The sequence below is a fragment of the Phalaenopsis equestris genome, unplaced genomic scaffold, assembly GCF_001263595.1.
Source record: "Phalaenopsis equestris unplaced genomic scaffold, ASM126359v1 Scaffold000224, whole genome shotgun sequence".
In the NCBI taxonomy this organism is placed as follows: domain Eukaryota; kingdom Viridiplantae; phylum Streptophyta; class Magnoliopsida; order Asparagales; family Orchidaceae; genus Phalaenopsis; species Phalaenopsis equestris.
The window spans coordinates 5,317,420-5,340,295 of record NW_018164666.1 but is presented as its reverse complement, the minus strand read 5'-3'; the positions used below and the strand labels follow the sequence as shown (position 1 = coordinate 5,340,295).

The window sequence follows — 22,876 nt, the reverse complement described above, 5'->3', positions numbered from 1 at the left end:
TGCCATCCCTAGATTATTATTTTTAATTCCTCATTATAAACTTCTCTTTGATTGAATGTGCCCCTTTTATTTCATTGCTATTGGAGATTAATTTTCATGGGATCTAATTTATTTACTCATAGTATACACTCTTTATCTATTTCCTATGGTGGAAATCTCAAGTAATGGAATAAAATTTGCCCCAATAGATAAAATCAAAATCATGAGATTTGAGTAGGATCTGCCACTATTATAGCATGAGTCAAGATACCAATCAAAATATGTAACTCAAATTTCTCTCTTATGGTTGAGATAATTAATTAATTATGAAGATTTAAACCCACAAAAGAAAACTCCTTGCAGCATGACATAGTGATGTTAAGTTTCTTGAAACCATAATGAATTATAAATTAGACATCAATGCATCAATTGTTTTAAATTTGAACATTGTTTGAGCTTGATTGCTCATAACTATTCTTGATATCTTATATACAATTGGTTTGACCAAGTTAAATTTTAGCATACTTTTTCATATTAAGCAAGCATTCAAAATTAAAATTTCAAAATTGAGAAGCTACTTTGCATTTACAAACACATCAATTTTAGTCAGTTACTGTGAGCCTCATTTTTTGCTTGAATGAGACTAAGCCCATAAAGATTCAAATTGTTTTCAACCAACATGAGTGTTCTAGCAAAACTTGGAATTATTCTTCACTTTTTATTTTATTTTTTCATTTTATTTTGAAAAGAAAAGAAAATTGACATATTAAATTAATTGTTTTAATTTTTAAGTTGCCAAGGCGGGGGTGGGAGTGGCTTGATAGGGGTTGATCAGCAATGGGTGAGTGCGGCGCCAGTTGGGGCAATGGATGTTCGGTTAGCCAACTTGGTGCGCCAGATCAGAGTGGCTTAGGATTCATGTTTTGCATTTTGCCCAATTTTTTCGAACTAACTATAGCCTTTGGCTTCCATAGCATCTTTTTCACTATTCTATATATGATTTCTTACCTTCTATATTTTATAATAGTTGTATGATATAAATGAACTAAAAGGAAATTAGATTTATCTAAAATATCCTAACAAATGCTTTTTTTTATCATTAGCAGTTTTCCACTCGCTAGAAACATAACCTCAATTTCTTGTCAAACAAACTAAAAAAGGAAAAATCTTTTTTATTCAATTTTTTTCAACAAAACAAGGCAAGAAAGTGTAATTTCAATTTTCAATTCCTTCATCATTTCCTTATTACTTTCTTCTCTTCAAACACTTTTAAAACAGATTTGAGTCTCAATGATCAACATAATTAACTTTTGTTCTATTTTGCTCTGCCATCTGTTACTATATCAAGCTTCTTCCTTTTTAATTAATGAATTTTCATTTTATATTGTAAGCTTCATTATTTTCATTACTAGTCTTATGCCAATTATTTGAGGTTTTTTTTCTTAATTCTTAATCTTTATCCAGCCATATTAAGAGTTGCATGATGTGTTGAGCAAATTTGAGCCTTTCTTTTTGCAAAATTTATGCCTATGTTATCTTTGCTTTATTTATTTATTTATGTTTGAGACTTAAGTTTGCAATTTTTATTTTTTTTTAGTTTTATAAAGTATAAAGTTGTAATTTCAGTATTTTAGCTCTAATTAGTGCATTTTCTTTCTTCAGTTCTCTTAATATTTTCTTTATTTTCGAATTTTATATTTAATAATTAACTCTCATATGTTGAAAATATATTGATTTAAAAATAGTGATTATGGCGATGTTTTTAAGTTCCTTCTTATGTGATTCTAATTGCCGTGCCAGTGAGAAACCAAGATATCTTCAATACCTGCAATAAATTTAATTTGAGTTGAGTGCATTATAAATTGGGAAATTTACATGCATGCCACATAATTCTTATGTTTTTACATATCTAGCACTTTTAAGGTTGAGTTTTACACTCAAAACGCTGGTATCATGAAAATATGTATTTTTTATATGATGTTAAATTTTTTAGTGTTATAATTGTAAATATGAAAGTTTAGAGGTTAGATATCTAAATACATACGAATTATGTGGTGCTTAAATGCTAATAATTTCTTATTGTGTGGCTGTATGCTTACTTATTTCGAACTAAATCTACATGACTTTGAAATACCTTCACCATAAAATCTGGTAATAATATCTAACCTTTTTTTTAATTTCTTAATAAATATCTAGTGCGACTCAATTTTAATTTAAACAAAAATATTATAATTTAAGATTATTATGTACATAAATTCAATGAAATGTTCTCTCATATTTTTTATTTTAAAGGGATAGTTAGTACATAAAAAAATTATATTTAAAATTTATACATTATTTTACTTATTTTATAAAAACTAATTAGATGTTAATCTAAAATTTATTCAATTGCTTATTTGTTTATATTTGATAATTTAATATAAAAATTCAAATACCGGTTCAAATTTTAAGCTTATTTATTAATTTTATATATAAATTAAGTAAAAATTGAATTTCAAAAGTTTTTTATAAGAAATTAAATGTTCATTTTAATTTTTAACATAACTCAAATACAAATCAAACACGATCATTAAAAAATATGAGCAAGTTAAATATGAGTATAAATGTGAAAATATGGTTCAAGCTTGTACCAAAAGTGAACTACTTATAATCTGATCATGCCAAGTCAAATCTGTGACATGCTGAAATCGACTCCATTATAGTCCTAGATACACCAAAAGACATTTCAATATTTACGAGTTTAACTTCATCTTACTTACGAACTGCATAATCACCCTCACTGAACCAATTGGACAAAATTTGCAGCACTTCAAATTTTATTTTTATTAAAAGCATGAATAAAAAATTTTCTAGTGAAATATTCACTACATGTGTGAAGGAGTTCATAACATGAATAAAAAAGTTAGTTAAAATTAGCTAAGAACTACCATTCTAAGCTTATTATTTGAACAAGCCAAGAGGGAACCCGAGTCCTATGAAGTCTCGTTTAAATATCTCAAAACTTTTAACATATTTAGAACCACCATCCATAAAGAACTCAGCCAAAGTAGAAAAATAGAAAATTTGAAAAAGGTGCCAAAAACTAAAAAGGCAGAATGAAACTCCAGTAAAGGAAATCAGACTTGAACAAAAGTCTAATAAAACTGGAGATCCAAAACCGCAAGAAGAACAAGACAAGTCAATAAAAGAAAATAAGATCAACATCCCTCCACCAATAAAGTAAAAATCACAAAACCCAGAAGTCCAGAATGTTGTCAACAAAGTGATAAAATCCATTTTAAGTATCAGTCAGATGCAGGCCTCTTAACTGTAGTACATCAGCTGCTGAGAGGATGTGTGGCTTGGATAGCCATCATAGACGGTCTGAGACCCGCCAGGTACGAGGCCTGTTGATGATTGGGCGGCGGCAAGGCTATGCTGTGCAGCCAAAGGTACTGCGGTCGCCTGGCTTATGGCGAGCTGCCGCTGGTACGCCAGAAGATCTGCATCTGAGTATCCATGAGCCCCCAAGAGTTGGAAAGGAGGACCTGGAGGCGGCAGCGGGTTTGAAGTCGTGCCGGGTGGGGTGGGCTTGTTTCCCCAAGAACACTAGCAAGAAATCTTTCATTTAGTTATCGATGAATACTTATTAATTGAGAAGTGGGACAAAATGGTCTCCTAACTAATTGCAAGGGGATCAATTTAGTCCCAAAGTCTATAAAATACCAATTTAGCCCCCATACTCTATTAATATGAGCTGAAATTTCAGCTTCCAACTTAGAGAGTTTGGGTATTAACTTGTCGCTTTTAGACTCTGGAACTAAAATGGCTCCATGTAAAAATTTAGGGGACTATTTTGACCCTTTACTCCTTATTAATTGAATTTGAAAGTAAAGTGATATACAACACCTAAAGTTCCAAAAATTCACATTGTGCTGTGTTTTCAAAAGATTGTGCAATGAAATGAATTTGTCGAGTTTAGAAAATGAGAGTTACCTTTATGGACTTCCCACAAACGATCTTTCCATTTGCCATCATAATGGCTGCAGCAGCTTCATTATGGGAATGAAACCTCACAAATCCAAATCCCTTGTCTCTCTGAATGCGTACTTCTTCAATAACACCAACTCCAAGATTGTGGAATTGGCGATGAAGTTCAGCTTGTGTCACCTGAAACAACCATCAGCCATAAAATCAGTAAATCATTAGCTAAAGATGAATCTACTGATTTACTAGAGAACAAACCTCATGTGCAAGGTTCCCAATATATACAGTAGTGTATGCAAGATTGTTCTCTGGAGCATCATCATTTGAATTCTCCTGAGCTCCCACTTATAGATACAAAACATCATAAGCAAAAGCATAATTAGCATATTTATCTGAACCTTTTATATGTAACCAGCCACATTTTCTATATGAATTTTGCCACGTACAATTGCTAGAAATACCATTTGTTAATGCCAAGTCATTTTGATTATCGCTACCCTGCTTTTCCTCGCCAGAATTCTTGGTTGCCCAGTTACATCTTATTTGCCGATTACCAAGCCATTTACCTGTAGTAAAAATACTACAATAACTGAAAAGTTCAATTGAAGAGAAAAAAATCTAGCTAAATTCTGTTACCTGACATTTCATTAATAGCGTTCTGAGCTTCCTGAAAAAGGTATTAAAAAAAAAATCAAATTAAAAATGATGAAAAGAGATTTGCTTCAAAGATGATAGAGCAAGAAAAAGAGAGAGAGGAAGAGAGAGGGACAAGAATGACAACCATAGTATGGCATTCACAAAGAGTTGTGTGAGTTTGAGTTAGCAAATACATCCTATAATATCAATGGGTGCCGTTCCAAAGGGGAGAGAATTTTTTGTGGGGTGTGTGTGGTGGGCCTGGGGATGGAGGCAATAAAGAGGACTAAGACTAGAAAATCAGTTTACTTCAAAGTCAAATAAATTAAATCCATATTTCCAAATTCTACCCAGACCTTATGAACCCACCACACAAATATAACCCAAAATGATCTAAATAACGCATAGTTTGCCTCATTATCCATATTCAAGGAGCATTTTCTACACATCAAATGAATGGAAATCAAACATAAACCATCACCATCACTAACCAAAATTACATTGCCCTCATGTCCAATTTTAGCTTGGAAAACCTCTGGGGGCTTAAGGCTAGTAGTTAAACACCATGGAACAGCCTACAGCGTGATAGCAATCGCTTGGCTGCGACTAAAATAACAATTGGACCATAAATTTAATTATTATATTTACTTCATGCCTGAACATAGCAGATTATACAAAGAAATAGTATATAATCCACTTAGATTTTGACAAATTCTCCATGAAATTGGTCAATTTTAAAAGCTAATTAATCTGCAACAAAAAACTAATGACCTTCAAACTCACTTCAACCAACAAAGATAACCATTCAGCTTGCCAGTTGCACCTTTCATCAAATAAGGATAAAATACCTGTTTGTTGCGGAAAGAAACGAAACCATATCCTCTAGAACGCCCAGTTTTGTTATCCCACATCACACGTGCATCCCTGACAGTCACAAAAGACAAATATAGGATATTTAATACTGCAATTAAATGGCAATTCATCAGGTTAAATTTTTAAAATGCAAGAAAATATTAGCAGACAGATCTATGAAACATACGAGCAACTGGGATAAACTTGAAAATGATTGAAAAGCATTGAATCAGTGACCTCCGAGCCAAGATCACCGACAAAAACATGGGAGTGCCCTGACAAACACAAAAAAGATCAGGAAAATCCTGAGAGCAACCACAGCCATGGGACAAAAACCAATAAAAAAATTCATAACACAGCAGAAGATAACGAGTCACCAGATGTATCTTCTCGTTGACCGCTTGCATAAGCCCAATTCACCTTAATTGACAAACCATATCTGCAACAGACAGATGCGAGTTGCTCAATGAAACAGGAAAAAGAAAATAATAAAGCCACAAAACTAGAGACAGTTTGGGTTACTGACAGAAGACGTCCATTCAAAGTCATAATTGCAAGGGATGCTGATCTCCGATCATGATAATCAACAAACCCATAAGAAGACTGTCAGAGCAATTGTGATGTTTTAGTAAAGCCTTGTTATTAGAAACGCAAATGATAAATTTGCAAAGTTCGTAGAATAACAGGAAATAGTACCATCACTGTACACGTCTAAAAGCCAGCCTATATATCTTGTTTACAATTAAAATATAATTAATGAAAAAACAAGCCAATCATTAGATTGAATTTATGACATAATTTTAGCAGTATGAAAATAACAAATTAACATTCAAAATTCTTGAAAGATAAGGCAGCACCCTTACTAAGTTTTTATATAAGTGCAGAGTAAAGATAAATCACTCAAACTTAAATTCCATATGAATCCTCAATAATCTTAACAAGAATATTTTTTTAAAGAATACTTAAATGAATAAGTCTTGGGTTTGTAAATATTTTTCCAATTAGTGAAGACATACATGACGCAAATTACTAGCATTAAAACTAATTGTATAGTTATGAAAAAGTTTTACAATCATCATTAAGTTCATATCCTTTTATATTAGTCTTTAAAATGCTTACAAATGATATTCAAAATGATGCATAACCTTGATAGTCTTTTAATGATGACGATAATTCTGGCAAGTTAGATCTCTTCTAATCAGCATCGTAGAATTAATAGAAAAAAACAATTAGAGAGCATGCTAAGCAATTTTAATGACTTGGAATAAATAATTTCCATTCACTATTGTTGAAAAATCAAATAAAGCTTACAAGTGATAGATTTAAAAGCCATGGATCTATTATAGAGAATAATGTACACATCAATGAAGACGCAAGTTCTAAAATAGGCTGTTAAAATAGAAAACGTGTAAGGAAAAATATAAAATTAGAGAATATTATGAAAATATAAAGATAAATTTATCAAACTAGAACTATACTAAACATAAAATGAAGATTCAAAAGTTAAGTGGCACAGAGGTCATTGATAGTTAGCTTAAGTGTAGTGAAAAAGAGAATATTAAGATGAATGTGTTAAAACAAGGAAGGATTGCATGAAAAATGATTTTACGAAAGTAGGGAAGTATAACACATATTAAAGATAACTAGTAAAAAGTATACCTAAGTAGTTTTTTAATTCAAAATAGGTGGAAGCAGAAAAAATAAAGACATTATAAGAAATTAAATATATAATTATGAAAAAAAAGGGTAGACCAAATGTAGCATGGCAAAATCATACAGAAAAACTTCGTACAGCAAAGATTAGAAAAAATTCAACATGAATGAATGTAGAATAATTCCTAAAGTAGGATAGAGTAAAAATTAATTATATTATGAGGGGATGAAAGTAAAAGATATTAAAGATAACTAGTAAAAGATATAATTAAGTAGTTTGATCATTGATAATGGAGTTAAAAGGGGCGTTAAGTTAAAACAATAAGGCAGGTACTTAAAATTAATATGATAGGATTAGGGAAAAAAAAAGAATCAAAATGTGACACCGTTAGAACTTCTTTAGAAAGATTGGTACAAAATGGATCATGTAAGACTCAACGTGAATGAAAGCAGGAAGTCCCAACGATAATACCAAATTTTTAGGTTAATGTTAATGAATATTCTTTATAATTTTCTTGGGTTTCTTTAAGATTGTTTGTTAAAAGCAAATCGAGAAAATAAATATAAAATGGATTGGCAAGCGGTAATAAATCTAGTATTTAAATCCTAAATATAAACACTTAATTGATAGGGAAATATAATAAGAACCAAATAAAAAATAAATTTAGGTTCAAAATTTTCATGAAAATTATGGTTATCATTAATTTTACGAAACAATTTACAAGGTTATGTGTGCTCTTTTCAGATGTACACTTACTAAAAGAACAAGATATGAGAGAGCGAGAGAACTATGATGTATCACACAAGCATCATCATACCGATATAAACAAGTGCCTACACATCAAATTGAGCTTTCTAAAATAATATATATCAATGAAGTTAAAAAAAAATTGTGCAATAGTGTCTTCAATTATTAACCTAATAAAAGCATTCGATTTGTATAGATAAAACACAATGGTTTAGAAGTGTCTCACAATCATACGAAGATTCAAAACTAAGAACAAGTATTGCTTGTAACCAGGTATCTGAGAAAGTTGAGCTCTAATTAAAGAATGTATAGGTTAGAATGCTTGACAAACACCATGGCTACCATTTGCTCAGGCATACAAAACTACCACTAAACAGATAAATAAAATTCATAGAGAACCTTTTCTTTTCGAATGAGTTTGCATCCTTCAAGTGGACCCATACTCTGGAAAACTTCTGCAAGAAGGGCTTCTGTGACCTGGGGATGGATATTGCCTACAAACCTAGTTATCATCAAGCGATCAGAAAATCATAAGCAAAATGAAAAAAAAAAAGGAAGCATGCAGGAATAGCCAGCACAATTTTCATACTATTTATTAACCCCAGCCTAGAACGAAATAATACATTACTTTAAATGAAAAGAATATATTACTTTCAGACAACAACAACAACAACAAAGCCTTAATCCCACTAGGGGTCAGCTACATGAATCCTTTTTCTCCATTGCGTCCTCTAGAATATATTACTTTCAGACATAAACAAAATTAAAAAAAAAACAAACTTTCATTGGAAATGCTTGACCGACAGTCCACATCTGAACAAAAAAAAAGGGGGGGACTATTAGAAAAAAGAGCTACTTCAAAACACTCACACACTGCGGCAAGTAGATGGATCAAAACCAGGGGGCAGGTTGCCACTTGGAACAGGCTCCATCTGCAAAATGTGGAAGTAAAAAAGAAGATGAAAAAAAAAACCTAGAGAAAAAAACTAAATGCACTACTACATCCAATGAAAAACAAAAAAAAAAATCCTACTAACATGAATAATGCTTCTGATCTAGAAAACACTCTAAACAATGAAGGAAAGGGTCATGGCTTGTAATAGTTCTTTTAAACAAAACAAAACAATCAGAACTGCCAAAAAAGAAAAATATGCAACAATTTGTTCTGCTTAATTTGATAGATGTGTATGATGAACTCAGGCAGATAAGCGCGCACATAAATTCACCATCGTGCAGAAGGTAGAAAGAGAAAAAAAAAAGCTTTTGGGAGAGGGGAGGTGAGGGAATGGGTCAAGTATTTTAAGAAAATCCCCATAGCATCTAATACAATATTGCAAAAAAATATTGGAAAACATAAATTTAAGGTAGTCAATCAAAAAAATGCATTATAGTGTAATTTGATGAAAATTGTTCATAGCAAAAATTTAGGATAATTTGAAAATCATTCATATAAAGGTCATTCATGTTTGTTTATTTATATAACCAAGCAAAATTTTAGAAGATAGAAATGTAAACTAAAAAGCCTGAACATTGTCTTAAAACATTTATATCTATTAATATAATTGTTTTTTAACGAATAACTTGATAAAATTTTCATTAAATATTAATTTAGTTTCTTATTAAATGATTTTTTATATTATTATATTAATTTTATTTTGTCTAATACACTCTAAATGATGTATATTACCAAATATATAATTTTAAATTGACCCAATCATTAGATGGTTTGCTTAAATTTAATTATATGTTTTATTAGCATTTGAACCTTAGAAATATTAACAATAATATTGAGTAAATTAGTGCCACTTTTATGAAAAACCTTGAATCCATCATGATCAAGAATAATATTATATTATTACTATATTCTACATATTTAGCTAGGCTCCATTAATGCACAATTATTAAATGATAAGGAAAATAAATAAACAAGCTTAAATAGTATAATATTGAATTCAACTAATTTTTTTTAGAGTCCTATTAAATATCCTAGCAATTAAACATTTCTTTTGAAGGTAGACTACAACAATGCAGTGTATAAGAAACTACTCTAGAACATAGACTATTAAGTTGAATTCAACTAAGTTTTTTTTTACGAATAACTTGATAAAATATTCATTAAATATTAATTTAGTTACTTATTAAATGACTTTTTATACTATTATATTAATTTTATTTTGTCTAGTACACTCTAAATGGTGTATATTACCAAATATATAATTTTACATTGACCCAATCATTAGATGGTTTGCTTAAATTTAATTATATGTTTTATTAGCATTTGAACCTTAGAAATATTAACAATAATATTGAGTAAATTAGTGCCACTTTTATGAAAAACCTTGAATCCATCATGATCAAGAATAATATTATATTATTACTATATTCTATATATTTAGCTAGGCTCCATTAATGCACAATTATTAAATGATAAAGAAAATAAATAAACAAGCTTAAAATAGTATAAGATTGAATTCAATTAAGTTTTTTTAGAGTCCTAGTAAATATTATAGCAAATAAACATTTCTTTTGAAGGTAGACTACAACAATGCAGTGTATAAGAAACTACTCTAGAACATAGACTATACCATTAAGTAAGAAAGCAATACACTATAATATTAAGTTCTTGCATAAAATGGGAACATAAAATAAATCCTACACCAGCATTTTTGTAATAGAATTAGCAGCGTAAATAAGATTAATACAGTTCAACCGGCAAAAATGCCAATTTTTTTTATTTCTATTTTTATAGCTTATCAGTTATAATAAATTTAGTTATACTAATAAGTTATTAATTAGTTAGTAATAAATTAATTAGCAAGCTAGTTTATTTTCAATGAAGAATAAATCAAATATCATTTATATAATATTGTTTTAATAAATTACACAAACTTATTATATTATTTAGTTTATCAATAATTTACACTTGTTTAGTATACTAAAGTTTCTTCTTATTCTATGAAGTGATTAATATGTATTAATATAACTAAACTTCAAATTTTTAATCATTAATTAACATCGCAACTTAAAATTTAAAAAGAAAAATTATAAAAATATAAACAAAATGTATTTTTAACACGCTTCTTAATAATATGTAAAACTAAAGAGAATTATTAAAAATAAAAAAAATCAAATTTATAAGAAAAGATTAAGGAAAAAATAAGTAATTTAAATATAAATATAAATTATAATAGATATTTATTAATTTTTTTCCCTAAAAAAGATTAAAATAGTGTCTAAATAGTGTCAAAAGTCAAAACACATAAATAATATGTGCCTCATTCTTGTCGTTCTTTACCTGTATTTATGCACTTAATTCGGTAATTTTAGGTTCTGATTTTCTTTAAAGCTCATATAAAGTTTCTATCAATATTTGTATTGTATTCAAATGAGCTTCTCAACCAGTTATTTCAATTATTGTTTTAGTAAAAATAAATTAAATACGCTGTTTAAAGTCAATTATTTAACCATTTTCTAACTGAAAATTTTGTATGCCCTCTTGTAATCACAAAATCTTATGTAAACACTATAAGTTAATTTTATGAGCGCTTTCTTCTCCCTTCCCATTTAATCTAATAACCTTGGACCTGCTCGAGATTAACAATAAATAATGTTAGGTGAATTTCTTAGATATAGTTAAAAGTCTTGTTATCAAAATAATTTACAAACAATTAGTCAATTTTCCTCAAATATCTAATTGTCCGACTTCTTTTTTTTTTTTGCTCAAACTGTATTATCAATATAAGTAATTTTTTTTTAATCAGGATGTTATTATATTATGGGGGGCTGATGTTAGCAGATGATTTTGGCCCAAACTATTTGTCAGATGTCGCCACCAATCACTTTGCGTTCCTATTAAATTATATTTTGATTAGCTACATCGCAAAGTAATATTTGCCTTAAATATCGATCCTGCAACAACTATTGCTAATTTGATAAGCAGGTTTCTTATTGATGAAAGATTTGTTGTTACACTTATTCGTGACGAAGAGAGTACAAAATTTGTTCTGTTAGAGAGCCCCAAACAGTTTCTCATAATTTATGAGAGAATGGAAACCTTCCACGGAGAATAAAGCACATAACTATCAAGATTTTTCTGCATTAAATCTCATGAATTTTCAAACTTATTAGTGTGACATAAGTACCTTTTGCAAATTGCTTCACCCTAATAATCAAATAAGAAAAAAAAATTTTTGAAGCCAAATTGAATTCTATTTGCATCCCAACACGACGTTCTTATGTTGAAACAATTCATTACCGTAGTTCAAGAGAAGTCAATCATGCTAGGGATGACAGTCAAAAAAATCTAATTAGAGATGGAACAAGATGATAGATAGTGTGAAAAGTGCTAATTCTAGTGATAACAAGCTTAAAATTAAGTTGGACGCATCAATAGACATATGCGTGACTAAAACAAGGGATATGATCAGTTAATGAGCATTCTTCGGTTAGCATAAATATATTGGATGCTATAATATCAAACAATAACTACATTCATGCATGTTGGACGACTGAGAAATGAGAAGAAGACAACTTTTTATGGCTTAACTATTAATTTAAATTCAACATGCACAAGCCAAATTTCTAATTAATTAACCAAGAATATATTCTTCTCTAGCAATGCGGAGTTGCAATGTGCAACTAATAGTTATTTGGATCCCAGTGCAATGTTCTTGTGTTAAACCAATTCATTGTAGCAGTTCAAGAGAACTCGATCATGCTAGGGATGACACTCAAGTAAATCTAACTAGAGATGGCAACGAGATTATAAATAGTGGGACAAGTGATGGTTCTAGTGATTTAGATGACTAAAACAATAAGAAATGATTTACTTATGATGCATCCTTGGCTAACACAAATATCCTGGTTGTGATAATCTCAAACTATAACTACATTTATGCACGTTAGAGGATTAAGGAATGAGACAAAGAAACTACTTTTGTTGGTTCAACTACAACAAAAAGCCTTTATCCCCCTAAGTTGGGTTGCCCACATGAATCCTTTTTTCTCCATTCTATCCTATTGAGTGTCATATTTTTATTTAATTCTAATAAATTAAAATCCTTTTTTATACATACCCAAATATTTTTAGGTTTGCCTCTGCCTTTCTTAACATAAGTTGAATCTAAAACATCTACTCTTCTAACCGGATCATCTGATGGTTGACGTTTAATGTGAATAACCATCTAAGACTACTCTCTCTAATATTGTCTATCACTGGAGCAAGACCAACTCTTTCACGGCTATATTCACTTCGTTTTTTATCCCTAACTGTAAAGCCACTCATCCTCCCATGCATTCTCATCTCAACAACACTTTAACTTAGTTTTATGTCCAGTAAGGGCATCCACAACTAAAACAAAACGATATGGACTTGAAGTCAATCCTGATGTAATCCAACTGAAATAGAAAAATGCTTGGTCAATCCTCCTATTCGAACACAAGTAACAGCTCTAGTATACATATCTTTAATGACTTTAACATAATCATATCAACACATTTTTTTCTAGAACCCTACAAAGAAATTCTCTTGAAATCTTACCAAAAGCTTTTTTTAAATCAATAAAAATCATGTATATCCTCCTTACTCTCCATGTAATTCTCCAACAAAACTCTCAATAAATGTATAGCTTCCATAATAAACTTGTCCAACATAAATCTAAACTAATTATGAGAAATCTTTGCATCACGTCTTAACCTGAGTTCAATTACTCTCTCCCATAAATTTAAAGTATGACAAATTAACTTAATTTCTTAATAATTTGCAAAACTCATGTGCATTCCCTTTACTCTTATAAATGGGAACCAAAATACTCTTCTTCCACTCCTCAGGCATCATTTTAGTTTTTGAAATAATATTAAAAATTTTATATTATTTTAATATAAATAATATAAAAAAAGGCCGCAATGGAGAAAAAGGATTCATGTAGCTGACCCCACGTAGTGGGATAAGGGCTTTGTTGTTGTTGTATTAAAAAATTTAGTAAGCCAAAAAATTCCCAAATCTACTAAATATTTTCACATTTTTATTGGGATACAATCAGGTCATATTGATTTTTCACCCTTGATTTTCTTAAAGCCTCATCAACTTTCTGAACTCTTTAATAGTTATTGTATAGCTAACAATACAGGACATTGTATCATTAACTCTAATTGAGCTCGATTAAATATTGTGTGTGCATCATGACCACCCTTCTCAATCATGTCATTAGTGATTCCATACAACTAAAAATAAGAGGCTTGCTAAAGCATGAAAACTTTCATCTATAACTGACCGGCAAATATATGAACATTGAATTTTGAGAGATGGCTATCAACAATGCACCACAAATTTCATTGTTATTTTACTTTCTCTATCATTCGACATCAAATTGATTTTAAAGCTTAGAGAAATTATTACTCAGATGAAAGTTAAATTTAATGTGCAAATTTCATATATGAAAGTTTGAGATGTCAGGCGTAAAACCATAATAACTATATTTAATATTTGAGAAAAATATATCATTCATTATATATGTTAATAAATGTCATTTGCAGTGTTATGAAAGAATCTGTTTATACGATTCAATCTATTAGGACAAATCAATTCCAACATCTATTTTGGGCTTTGAAACCATCAATAGAATGATGGAGCTATTATAAGTCAATTTTGAGTCTTCATGACACATTCCTATAAAAAAAAATTGAGTTATTTTATTTAGGGTCTGTTTGCGGCAGTTCCAGCTTATCCGATAAGCTGCTAATCAGTAGCTGATTCAGATAAACCGGATGGCTGTTTGGTTTTTGAGTTTGGAAAACAACTGATTTGCAGCTGTTTATAGATAAATGACCATTTTGCCTCTGATCTGAATAAGTTGTCTAGCTATTTGATTTGTGCATTTGGAAAATAACTGATTTTTAGTTGTTTTTGGATTAGAATAAAGGAATGTAAATTTTCAATTATGTCATTCTCAAACTCATTGGTATTTTTAATTGACCCTACTACATAAGAATATAAGCCAAGTGTATTACCAATGCCTTCAACAACATATAAGTTCACTTAAATATTCTAAAGCATGACCTTTTCCTTCTACATTTAGGATTGCCTGGGAATTCCATCTACTAAGCATGGAAACTCATATTACATATGGGTAATATAACCCAAGAGGCTTCCATGGACAACAACACAATTAGTGCAGTAGTGCACTAATAAATAATACAGTATTGAATACAAAGGAGCTGCCATCACAATTTCTCACGCACAAAAACCAAGGGCAAAGCCACCTGAGAAATCAAGACCAAAGCCACCTACACACACATAAACCACACCCAATTGCCACGGCCAATAACACACAGTGAAACCAAAGCCAAGGTCACCAGAGAAAGCAAGCTCAACTGCCCCATCCACCAACACACATAGAGAAACCAAAGCACAGCTGCCCCATCCGCTAACACACACAGAGAAAGTTCACACAGAAAGGCAAATTCCACAGAGGAACCTCTCACAGAGAAATCCATCACTTTTCAAAATAGAGCACCAAAAAATTTTCACATGAAAAGAGAAGAGCAAATTCCAAACCCGAAAAAGCCTCTAGATCAAAAATCACCAGCAATATATTAAGATCTCAGGCTTACATTATTTTGCAGGAGGATTTGGGAGTTGATAAAGAGAGCACTTCCATTATACATGCGGTGGTATCAATCATGGGCTGCAATATATTTGCTCAGAGCTCTTGTTGAGGCTCTCCAGACACATCACCTAAGGTCCCTCACTGAAAGAGCCATGGTATTCCCTAAATTTCTTTAAAAGCTTGTTTAGTCATATTTTTAATAATTTAAATTTGAATCTAATCTTATTTTGCAACGTGAGTTCTAGGCAATTGGTGATCGATAAGAATGCCAACACAGAGAGGATGCTACAACTAACGAAGCAAGAGTGCCAACAATGACTTATGTTTACCTCGCACAATCCACCTAATTTTTATGTCTTATTATTTTTATCATATGTTGTGATCCTTATTGAAAAATTGTTAAATCACATTTTATTTTACTTTATTTTCTTATATGAAACTTTCTCATCAAAATTTTATGGAGTAACTGGCAAAGCAAGGGTTACATATCATAATGATTAATATAATATACCATTTACTAATGTGTGAAAATTAGATATATAACATAGTTAAGCCAAGGGATTAAATTTCATACTAATATTAATAAATTATCAATAAATTAAACACATCAACTTTAATTTTAACTTTACAATAATCTTCACTTATAAATTTTGTAAATAAATTAAAAAAATTGTTTATTTTAAAAATAATACCAAAGATATTACTTTAAAATATGCACTCATTAAAATTCTTGAATCACAATTTTTTAAACTTTTGAATAGGAAATATTCAAATTTCTACAGCAATAACAATAGCAACAACAAGCCTTTCTCCCACTAAGTGGAGTCAGCTACATAAATCCTTTTTTTCCAACGTCATATTGAGTGTTATATTTTTATTTAACTCTAATAAACTAAGATCAACTTTTATATAATATGCTCAAGTCTTTCTCGGTCAACCACTAATTTTATTAATATAAGTCGAATATAAAACATCCACTATCCTAATTGGATCATCAGATAGTCAACGTTTGAACCAACCATCTAAGATGAATCTCTCTAATTTTGTCCGCCACTGGAGCTATACCAACCCTACACGGATATAATCATTTCGCATTTTGTCTAAGTGTCAAGCCCTCATCCACCTAAGCATTCTCATCTCGACAACACTTAACTTTATTTTAAGCTTCTCTTTTAAAGCCCAACATTCTGTGTCTGTCATAGAGCATTGCAAGTCTCAAAGTCTCACCACCATCTTATAAAATTTTCCTTGCAATATAAGCGGCACTATTGCTTTTTTATCACACAATAAGCCCGAAGTATTCCTCCACTTCAACCAACCAACTTGAATTCTACTAATAACATCCTCATCTATATCACCATCACTTTAAACAATAGAACTGAGATATCTAAAGTGTTCACACATTTCAATGATTTGATCATTCATAGTTACAAATCTGTCACTAGAGCTACTACTACTACTAAAATTACACTCCATGTATTCAATTTTAGTTCTACCCAAAGGAAAGTTTTTAAACTCCAATTTAGACCTTCATAATTCAAGTTTTTCCTGAACTCTTTCTCTAGTCTATCCACAAGAAAAATATCATCAGCGAAAAGCGTACACCAAGGAACATCCTCCTATAAATGTAAAATAATAGCATCCATAACTAAAACAAAAAGATATGGACTTAAAGTCGATCCCAGATGTAATCTGCTAAAATAGGAAAATATTTGGTCAATCCTCCTTCTGTTCGACAACAAAGTCATATCAACACATATCAACCTTATCGTAAGCTTTTTATAAATCAATAAAAATCATATGTAGATCCTCCTTATTCTTTATGCATTTCTCCATCAAACCTCTAAATAAATGTATAACTTCCATAGTATACCTGCCCGGCATAAATCCAAACCGATTATACGAAATCTTTGTAACACGTCTTGACCTATGTTCAACCTCTCCCATAATTTTAAAGTATAACACATTAACTTAATTCCTCTATAATTTGCACACTTTTGTATCTCATTATTCTTAAAAATGGGAACCAAAATACTCTTCCTCTACTCTTCAGACATCTTTTTTGTTTTCAAAATAATATTAAAGAGTTTAGTAAGCCAAGAAACTCTCACATCTCCTAAATATTTTCACACTTCAATTAGAATATTATCAGATCCAACAAATTTTCCACCCTTAGTTTTCTTTAAAGCCTTAAATTTTTTTTTCTAATGTGATGGTAAAAATAAAATATTTTATTATTACTAACGATATTAAGATCAATAAGATTGATCGTATTTTCAAAAACTTCATTAAAAAGTTTATCAAAATAACTCACCCATTTGAGTTGAAAATCCTTTTATAAGAAAAGCACTTTTTGATTTTTCATATTTAATACAACATGAGTTAAATCTTTACTTTTCTTTTATCTTTGTTTGCCTAATTTATACATATATTTGTCACCCGCTTTAGTATCTAATATATTATAAAGATTACTAAAACAGAATTTTTAGCATCACAAATTATTCTCATAGACTCCCTACGTGTTACCTTATATTTTTCTCATTTCTCTATACTTTAACATTTAAACTAAATTTTACAAGACTTTTCTTATATTTTATCTTTTCTTGCATATTATTATTCTACCACCAACAACTATTTTTATTCATAGAAATTTTTCCTTTTGATTCTCTAAGTACATTTTTTCTACTTGTTTAATAGAGTTTGTTACTTTATCCCACATAAAATTTATTTCTTCATGAAAATCTCAAATCTTGAAATCTTGAAGTTTACTCAAAAAAATAATTTATTTTTCTTGAAAGTGGCCCAATCTAATTCTATGACAATAATTGCTAGTATTATTTCTCTTATAACTCTTCATCTTAAAATCCAAAAATAATAATCGATGTTGAGTACCTAAATTCTCACTTAGAAATGACCTTATAATCTTTCCATTCTCGATGATCTCTTCTTTCCACAAGAAAATAATTAATTTGTGTTTTATTAGATTCATTCTTATAAGTAATATTACGTTCATCTCTTTTCTTAAAAAAGTATTAGAAATTGCAAATCATACGCAAAATCAAAATCTAATATTGTTCTACATTCTTCACTAATCACTCAAAAATCGTAACCACGACGAATATTTCTAAAATGTCTACCAACATGTCCATTTAAATCTCCTCCAATAAAAATACTTTCTTCAAGAAGTATTGTTTGCATTAATTCTTCTAGCTTATTCTAAAATTTTTCTTTAGAACCTATATCTAAACCTACTTGAGGAGCATAAACACTTATAATATTAAAAATTCTAGTATCAACAATAATCTTAATAATCTTAAGGGTTATAATTCTTAAGGGTTATAATTCTATCCCGAATTATATTAATTTTTACAACATTATCTTTCAAACTCTTATATATAATAACACCAACACCTTTTCTAGTGCGACTCCTACCTGAAAACCAAAGTTTAACACCTAAGCTATCAAAGTCCTTAGCCTTTTCTTCAACATATTTAGTTTATTGAATATATAAGATATTTACCTTCCTATGAATCATAATATCAATTAATTTCATTAATTTACCTGTGAGAGTACCTATATTCCAAGATCATATTCTAATATTAGTTTCATGGACTAACTTCTTTATCCGCATTCGTCCAAAATGTGGGAATTCTTGCATATTTGACACTACACCCGGGCACATGTGTAGGCCCTTTACACACTTTTCACTATATTCAGATCATATAACGTGTCGCTTTCAAATGACGTCATAGCATTTACACAATGATCTAATTGACTGAGTCATGATATTTCAAAAATTTTATGTTGTTTATCGACCACCTAACGCAATCTTCCACTTTTCACATCTGAGGCTTGGGGCTCAGCAATGACAATGTTCAAGATTCTGACAATCCAAAATTATTTCTCCAAAATTAAGAAAAAAAGTTCCTCAATAAAATTATTCTGATTTTTTTTTACTTAAAGCGAAAACTACTCTATTAAATTACCCCTTTTATTTATTAAATATTATTAATTTTACAAATTTAAATGAAATAAAATAATTAAATTTACAAAGGCATGAATTTTTTTTATAATTACGTTTTGCATTTTTTAAAAATTATTCTCTAAATAGATTAATATTCACAAGACTAATTTTGAAAAACTCTTCAACAAAAATATATTAATATTATCATAACTAAATAACTTGTAAAAACTCTGCGTTATTGTCTTTATTTTAAAGGTGACAATGTGTCATTTAAAATGGGGACAATTTTAATTTATAATTTTTTTATTTAATGTTGATTAGTTAAATTAATATATTAGTCTGTTTATTTCTAAAATTTCATCATTTTACAACATATACATGTAAAAGAGAGGATCAAATCGGATGAGTCGTGAGATGATTCCATCGGAGTATGAAAAAAAAAATAAAAATATAATGACAACCATACTTGATGTCGTAATGGTACATGATCTTAGCTAATGAGCACATACTTTAAGAAATGAGAAGAGATCTTATAATTTCAAAGGTGAAGTCAATAAATTACACAAAAGCAGCCAATCAATGATTCTAAGAGGAAGATTGAACACATAATATGAGCAACGGTTGTGGATAAATAAATTAGGAATACAATGAAAATTCCAAAAGAAATCCTTTTAATGAGTTCAAGATAGAACATATGCTATTAATTCTTATTATGTTTATAAGAAACTACAAATTTTATAGAGCAGCAAGCAAAATAAAGGTTACATATTTTAATGATTAATATAATATACCAGTTACTAAGGCATGAATTAGATATATAAAATAACTAAGCCAAGGGATAAAAGAACCAAAAAGTTTGACAAGATTAGATGCATTAGAAGCAAGGATGACAATATCTCAAAAAAAAAAAAAAAAAAAGGAAAGATAAAAAAATGCTAATTTAAAATATTACTAAATGGGAATTTCAAGGAATAAAACATTCTAAAAAGTATAATAAGGAATATTTAATAGATTGATCCAAAAACTTGAGGTACAATTAGCTACGAGGAAAATAATAGAAGTAAAGCTTTGGATCCATATTAAGATTTGAAAAGTTGTGAGTGATATTACAAAGGTATAGTCAAAAAAAACATTTGCAATGAGATGCTGAATATAAAATTATGAATCAATATCAATGAATATTACTAAAAGAGAAAGTAATAGCAAAGTGAGATTGGCTTAAGAATCTTGGATCATATAAAAAGAGAATATAAATGGAAATATAACTTGTATAGGTAAAATTGAGTGGACAAAATTAAAAAGTGGTTTGAGAGTATTATTCATAAGAGAATATCGTGAAAACAAAGAGAAGCATTATAAAACTACATATAGGTTGACTATCTTCTATGTATTCAAAATTTCGCAGCCAGAAATGTCACTAAGATCCAAGTTCAGCATGATAGCCCACAGAATGTTAAGAAGTATAAGTAGTGTTTATATCTTAGAAAGAATGGGATTATCATCTATTAGAGATACTGTAGTGGAAATAGACTAAGATTATTTGGACAAACACTAAAAGATAGGAAATACTCATAAAATAACTAGAAGAAATTAATAATGAAGGATAAATAAAAATATGTTAAAATTGATAGAAGTTGCACAAAAGAATACCTCCTCATGAGGTGCTCAGGTAGACTCAACATATAAGAGAAGATGAAAGGTCGTAAACAAAATCCCGATATTTGGAATAAGGCAAATGCTGATTACTAGTTTGATCGAAATAAAACTTAAATTATCTATGTTAAATGATGGGACCATAGGACATCTAAATTGTCATTTCAATCAACATAATACTAATAAAGTACCCATTCAACAAGATCAGCATCATATGTACTCAAACAAAACACTTATAAGACGGAGCATAAATAACTAGACTAAGATGGTTCTAAAAGGTAAAAAATACTCATAAAATAACTAGATGACATTAATAATGAAAGATAAATAAAAAATGTTAAAATTGATAGAAGTTGCAAAAAAACATACATCATGAGGTCCTCAGGTAGACTCAACAAATAAGAGAAGATCAAAGGTCGTAAACAAAACCCAGATATTTGGAATAAGGCCAATACTGATTACTAGTTTGATCGAAATAAAACTTAAATTGTATGTGTTAAAATGAAGCCATAGGACATCTAAATTGTCAATCAACATAATACCAATAAAATACCCATTCAACAAGATCAGCACCATATGTCCTCAAACAAAAAGCATATAAGATGGAGCATAATACACGCAATATCTAAGGACTCTTTAGTGGGCAGCAAAACAGGTTGAAAGTAAAGAAACAAGGGTGAAAATATCTTCTTTTGTCTTTTATTCGAGTTTGATTCCGCCTAAAGAAGAACCTTAGTTCAGATTAAACTATTTTTAGTGCATCACTCCACAAAATCCTCGTAAAATAATTGGTGCGTTTTATTTGCAGAAATTTAAAAAAGATACTGGTGAGAGATTGAAAACAGATAATGCAGATTTCATCATTACTTTATCTTCCATATAGCAAATGTGGACAAAAGCTGTACAACCGGCGGAGAGAAAAAAACCAATGATGTTATCAAACAAATGCCCAGACGGATGATAATTGTAACAATGAAAATAACTTTCTTCCTATGGAATACATAAAAAAAAAAAGGCTTCAAAAGACTAATAATCATCAGAACAGAAGGTTACAATCACAGAAATGTTTGCAATGTCAGGGGGGGGGATCAAACCTGTGATATAGCTGCAAGGACACCGGAGTGGTATAGCTGCTGCTGCTGCATAAGAGCCTGTTGCATCAGAGCTTGCTGCTGTTGTTGCTGCTGCTTTAGTCTCTGATTCATCTTCCTCACTCCGAAGACGTGACAAGGGGCAAGGTGATCAGCGGAGCAAACCTCGGAAAAGGACGATTGGATTGATTCGAATCCCTTTGCACACCGATACAGTGACAAGAGAGGACGACTACCTGTGCCGGTAAAACCCTAGAAACAACGGATCTGAAATTTTGGCATAGATTCGTAAAGGAGAAGAGTAGCCGGGGAATGTGCAGAACCGGGAGGATGAATATGTTAGTGAAATCTAGTCGATGCCGTTCTGGAGTGGGGGCGTCGGGTACTTTTGATCGAACCAGAGATAGTTCTCGGTATAAAAATCTATCAAGGCAGGTGATGTGAAAAATGGCAAAAAAAGGTAAATATGAGCAATTCTACTTTGCAATATATATACCAAAATCTATGGCATAATACCACTTGTTAGTTGAATCAAAAGGTGTAAACTAGTACAGCCGAACTAGAGCCATTGTGGCCTTGATTTTGAGCTTGATTAATTTATTCTAGTTTAAGCTTGAGCTTAAAGGTAAGTTGGTTTTAGCTTTTCGCCCGCATTCAAAATCGAGTCATCGAATCACGCGTTTGATTCACACTTTTGTGGATCGCATTACAAACCCATGTCAAAAAT

The 22,876-nt window shown here is 30.1% G+C and overlaps 1 protein-coding gene across 2 annotated transcripts; it reads right to left on the bottom strand.

Moving 5' to 3' along the window:
- Positions 1-3,166: 3,166 nt before the first annotated feature.
- LOC110023532 (oligouridylate-binding protein 1B-like) lies at positions 3,167-22,613 on the bottom strand. Of its 2 annotated transcripts, none has more exons than XM_020723002.1 (12): positions 22,153-22,613; positions 8,705-8,766; positions 8,234-8,336; positions 5,960-6,036; positions 5,811-5,872; positions 5,621-5,708; positions 5,430-5,505; positions 4,582-4,612; positions 4,392-4,511; positions 4,204-4,289; positions 3,955-4,128; positions 3,167-3,567 (listed from the first exon to the last, which is right to left on the bottom strand). In XM_020723002.1, the coding sequence occupies exons 1-12, from the start codon at positions 22,261-22,263 to the stop codon at positions 3,283-3,285; spliced, it is 1,275 nt and encodes a 424-aa protein (XP_020578661.1). In that variant the 5' UTR covers positions 22,264-22,613; the 3' UTR covers positions 3,167-3,282. The 2 variants fall into 2 exon arrangements, with proteins under 2 accessions (XP_020578661.1, XP_020578662.1); XM_020723003.1 differs by having other exon boundaries at positions 4,407-4,511.
- Positions 22,614-22,876: the final 263 nt, after the last annotated feature.

Coding starts and splice junctions, on each gene's coding strand:
- LOC110023532 (XM_020723002.1), bottom strand. CDS start 22,263: ATGAATCAGAGACTAAAGCAGCAGCAACAACAGCAGCAAGCTCTGATG. Junction 5,506..5,620: donor CAAGTTTATCCCAGTTGCTC/GTATGTTTCATA, acceptor TGTGACTGTCAG/GGATGCACGTGTGATGTGGG. Junction 4,512..4,581: donor CGCTATTAATGAAATGTCAG/GTAACAGAATTT, acceptor TTTTTACTACAG/GTAAATGGCTTGGTAATCGG.